Source organism: Pteropus vampyrus, unplaced genomic scaffold (assembly GCF_000151845.1).
Source record: "Pteropus vampyrus isolate Shadow unplaced genomic scaffold, Pvam_2.0 Scaffold116, whole genome shotgun sequence".
NCBI classification, from domain to species: Eukaryota; Metazoa; Chordata; class Mammalia; order Chiroptera; family Pteropodidae; genus Pteropus; species Pteropus vampyrus.
The window spans coordinates 191,029-195,130 of record NW_011888897.1 but is presented as its reverse complement, the minus strand read 5'-3'; the positions used below and the strand labels follow the sequence as shown (position 1 = coordinate 195,130).

The 4,102-nt window shown below is 34.7% G+C and overlaps 1 protein-coding gene across 1 annotated transcript in view; it reads right to left on the bottom strand.

The window, feature by feature from the left end:
* Positions 1 to 4,102, bottom strand: part of CLEC12B (C-type lectin domain family 12 member B) — a 7,308-nt gene that overhangs the window by 1,551 nt on the left and 1,655 nt on the right. The window contains exons 2-5 of the mRNA XM_011365754.1: positions 3,926 to 4,024; positions 2,097 to 2,315; positions 1,431 to 1,585; positions 1,110 to 1,225 (exon numbers count right to left, since the gene is read on the bottom strand). Of these exons, the coding sequence (XP_011364056.1) occupies positions 1,110 to 1,225; positions 1,431 to 1,585; positions 2,097 to 2,315; positions 3,926 to 4,024 (589 nt within the window). The remainder of the gene's footprint in view (positions 1 to 1,109; positions 1,226 to 1,430; positions 1,586 to 2,096; positions 2,316 to 3,925; positions 4,025 to 4,102) is intronic.

Here is a 4,102-nt window from a genome sequence, read left to right as displayed (position 1 = left end):
ATTAAATGTATAGTGTTTATATAAATATAATTTTATTATTTTAATATAGTTGTGATGAGGGGTGATCTTCAAAATAGTTGGTTTTGTAATCAGATACCTAAAGGATTTTACAAAACTATGTGCCCCTTTACACATTTTTAAGCCAACATCTATTTTTTATAGCTTTGAATAGCTGCAAAAGTACAATTTTTAAAGCATTGTATATTCTATAAGTACTTTAATTATTTCATCAAAATCTCAGAAGTGGCAGATTTAATTCATTTTAATTCATGAAAAACATTTGCTGTACAATTTAATTGGCAAGTCTCATAAAAAAAAAAAACCCTATTATTAATCGACCAATTCAGACTTACTTTTTATTAGAAAATAAATTATTCAATTTAAATAAATGTGTTAATACACAACAAACAAACAAACACACACCACCCTTCTGAACTGTAGGTAGGTGCTGGAGAGCCAGGGTAGATGAGAGGCTGAGCTCAAAACCACACGAGTACTAGGTCCTGATTTTACTACTCATGAGCTAAGTGACTGTGGGCAAGTTATTTAATTTTTTATGATAATTATTTCATATAAAAAATGGGAATATAACAGTGCTTTTAGCACAGGGCTAATGTTTATGAAGTATTTCGAACATAGTATTATCTGTGTTTGTTAAAGAAATTTAAACTAATAGACGACGTTCGATGTCTTGCCATGGTTTTGCCACATATGAAAGCAGATACTCCTTTCAATATTTGTTACTGAAGCTCTCTTTTTTTTTGTAGGCTTAGCTCTTCTTTGTATCTAGATTAATAAATCTTACAATATACTTTTTATTGAGGTAACATTAATTAATAACCTTATGTAAGTTTCAAATGTAGAACAGTATAATCTGGTATCTGCAAACACTATAGCATGCTTACCACCAAAATTAAAAAATGGGTGGAGGATCTGAATAGAAATTTTTCCAAGGACGACATATAGACAGTAATAGGCAAATAAAAAGATGTTCAACATCACTAATTATTAAGGAAATGCAAATCAGAACATTTATTTTCTCAACATTCCATTTCTTGGTGTTCTTAGTTTGGTTTCCCCCCACCCCACCCCCATAATTGGAGACTTACAAGGATGGAGAGGGAATAGAGCCATCCTCCCATAGCCAGCTTCTGCTAGATGGATCCCATGATAATCCCAACCAGAAGAAAAAAAATTGGGGTAATAGTTGTGACTTCAGAAAATCCTGAGAGAGAAAAAAAGAAAAAAATGTTATGTGAGAACCACATTCCAGTTCGCAGAAGTAAGATCGATGGGAATATTCACTAAATTAATTTATTAGTTCTCATTCACAATGTACTGAATTCTTACTATGTGCATCAGAAGTCCCATTTATTTACTTTCCATTATATACATAATTTCTATAACTAGAGCAAGAGATTCAGCCAGACCTTTTCTTCCAAGCTATCTATCTTCACCAAGGTAGAATTCTTGTTCATGCAGATTTTTCTGCTATTAGTCCAGGTTTCTTCCTCATTTGTTGCAAAAGAATAGCAGCTGTTTTGATACCATTGCCACATCTTAGGACAAGGATTACACTTGTGGTCTGAAAAAGAAATTACACCTAATCGTACAAACTAAACAACTGTGGAGTGACTGGGGAAGGCTTTGGAAACTAAATTGTTTAATTTGATGATAGGGTCTGAGATCTATCACCCTGAAAACATACTGCTTTAGGAGTCTGATAATAAAGTCACCTCGATTACGGCTTGAGACAGTGATGATTGAAATTCTTTTTTCAGGGCTCAGTCTTCTGGTTTCAGAATTACCAGCTATATTTTTAACTTCTTATAGCAATAGGATCCCCTAAAAATAGATCATAAAGTGAGGGGCTAAAATATCCAGATTTATACCATCCCAAGATGCTTCTCAAATGTGCCTCTGTGTTTTCAAAAATATTGAATGAATTTATGTCTTCCCTTGCCTTCTGTAAAGCTAGTGTGATATTACTAGGGGTCATTTGATAGCATAACTCTCTTATACTCCCAGGTATTGCACATAAGTAAGCTAAACCTAGGCCACAGATTTCATCTGACTGGTGAGTAGGTCTTGATTACCTGAAGTGTGAATGACTAGCTCTTGGCAGAGTCTGATGGCCATTTGTCCCTGCCTCTTCAATAGATCGGAGATCTGGGATTTGAGAAATTCCTCTTCTGTGGACAAGTTCCTGTAGTTGCTCAGCTGCTGGGATAAGTTATCCTGCCGTTGGTGGATGGTTTTCTGAAGTCGACTTAGTTTCTCTGAATCTGAGTTAATTTCATTAGATGTCTGTAAAACTCCAAGCCATAACAGGAGACAAGCTGATACATCCATTTATCCTCATGGTAGCCATAGATAATTTTCTTAATACAGAAATATTTCTTACATTGTTTAAGATTTATTAGTAATTCTTAATAATGGAGGTACCGTGGAAGACACACACCACATGCCTTTCTATTCCAATTTATGTAGAGCTCATCTTTCTAACTTTATTTATGTTTTAATTATGATTGTATTTGTATTAAAATAATTGATCAATAATTACATAACTCTGACATTTCATTAAGTCAGTGCCAGTCATTTTGCCATTCGTTTGGTGAATTTTTTTTCTTTTTTCTATTTGGAGTTAGTTCATGTAATTGTTTTAACAGGAACAGAATCTTTGGGTGCAATGGGTATCTCAGACTATGGTCTGCAGACAACTTGAATCAGAATCACCTGGAACATTTGTTATATTTTTAAAAAAGGCAGATTTTAATGCCACAGGTGACCATTTTTGGTCCTAGATTTATAGAATATGCACTTTTAATAAGCGCTTTAGGTGATTCATGAGCAGAATAAATTTAAGAACCACTGCATTCAAAGCTCTGCACTTTAGCATAAAAAAGCATTCACTCTCCTATGTTGAACCAATAATTACCCACTGCATTTTCATTTAAAAAAATATACGTCGTTGTAGAAAATCAACTGCTAACCCTCATGATGATTAGCTACTGAATATCTGTTACTGCTACTAGAACATCATATTTCTTTTCAAAAGAACAAACTATACCCTTAACCTTTATTTATATGTCCAAATAGGTATGTCTAAATCCTAATAATCTGTGGGATCTTACATATAAAAGAAATGAAAGTAGCAGAGGAGACATTAGTATCATTTAGCAAATTAACATTCTTGACTGCAAATTCTCTGAAAATAAATACTTTGCCAACTCTTACTCTGTATATCACGTACTTAACAATATCCTATAAAGTATGTATTCTTGAGATGTTTTTGCGCCCCATCAACCCCAGACTGCCCAATGATGGGCCAGAATCAAGGCAATACTCTTTTTTTTTTTTGGCTTTTGCTCAGGAGTGGACCTTCCATTTTTATGTGGAGGTAGTTCAACTTCCTATCTACTGGCTAAGGTATGTCAGGTGACTCTTCATTCTAGTTTATCTCTCTTTTTCATTCCCAGTAGTTTTCTCTACCCTAAAAAGGTCTCGAGTGATGGATTGTACCAGTCTTGTACAAAGTCTTAGGAATAAACAAAATGGCATGCTCTTCCTTGAGTCTACCTTCGTTAGCTCCCTGTTTCTAACCATTGAGATAATAAGAGATTGTGTGTCCATGCAGAAAAGAGACTCCTTAATACAACCGGTAACTGGAAAAATAAAAGTTGTCTTCATAGTCCAGTATAGCTTATAGAGAGAAAACAATGGAATTAGGGCAAAATCCTTATAATAATAAAGTATGTTCCTTGCTGGTTTACCTTGGAAACATGGAGAAAGAGAAATAGGAAGTGGCAGAAAATGTTAAGAGTATTCAGGATATAACACCTATTATGTAATGCAATCTAAATTTATATAGTTTACACATGTGTTTTCTATTCACCCTTCTTGGGTTTGATGCAAGTATACTTACACATAACCCCCAAGGTCACCAGCCCAATCAGCAGCATCAGACAAAGAGTTAGCAGACTCAGGGCAGCCCAACGCCATATAGGGGCTAGAGCTGAATACTCTGAAGAAAGACAGCAGAGGAATGAGCAAACAAAACTGCCTTGTGGTGTTCCACACGGTTGTTCATTTCTCCTGCTCA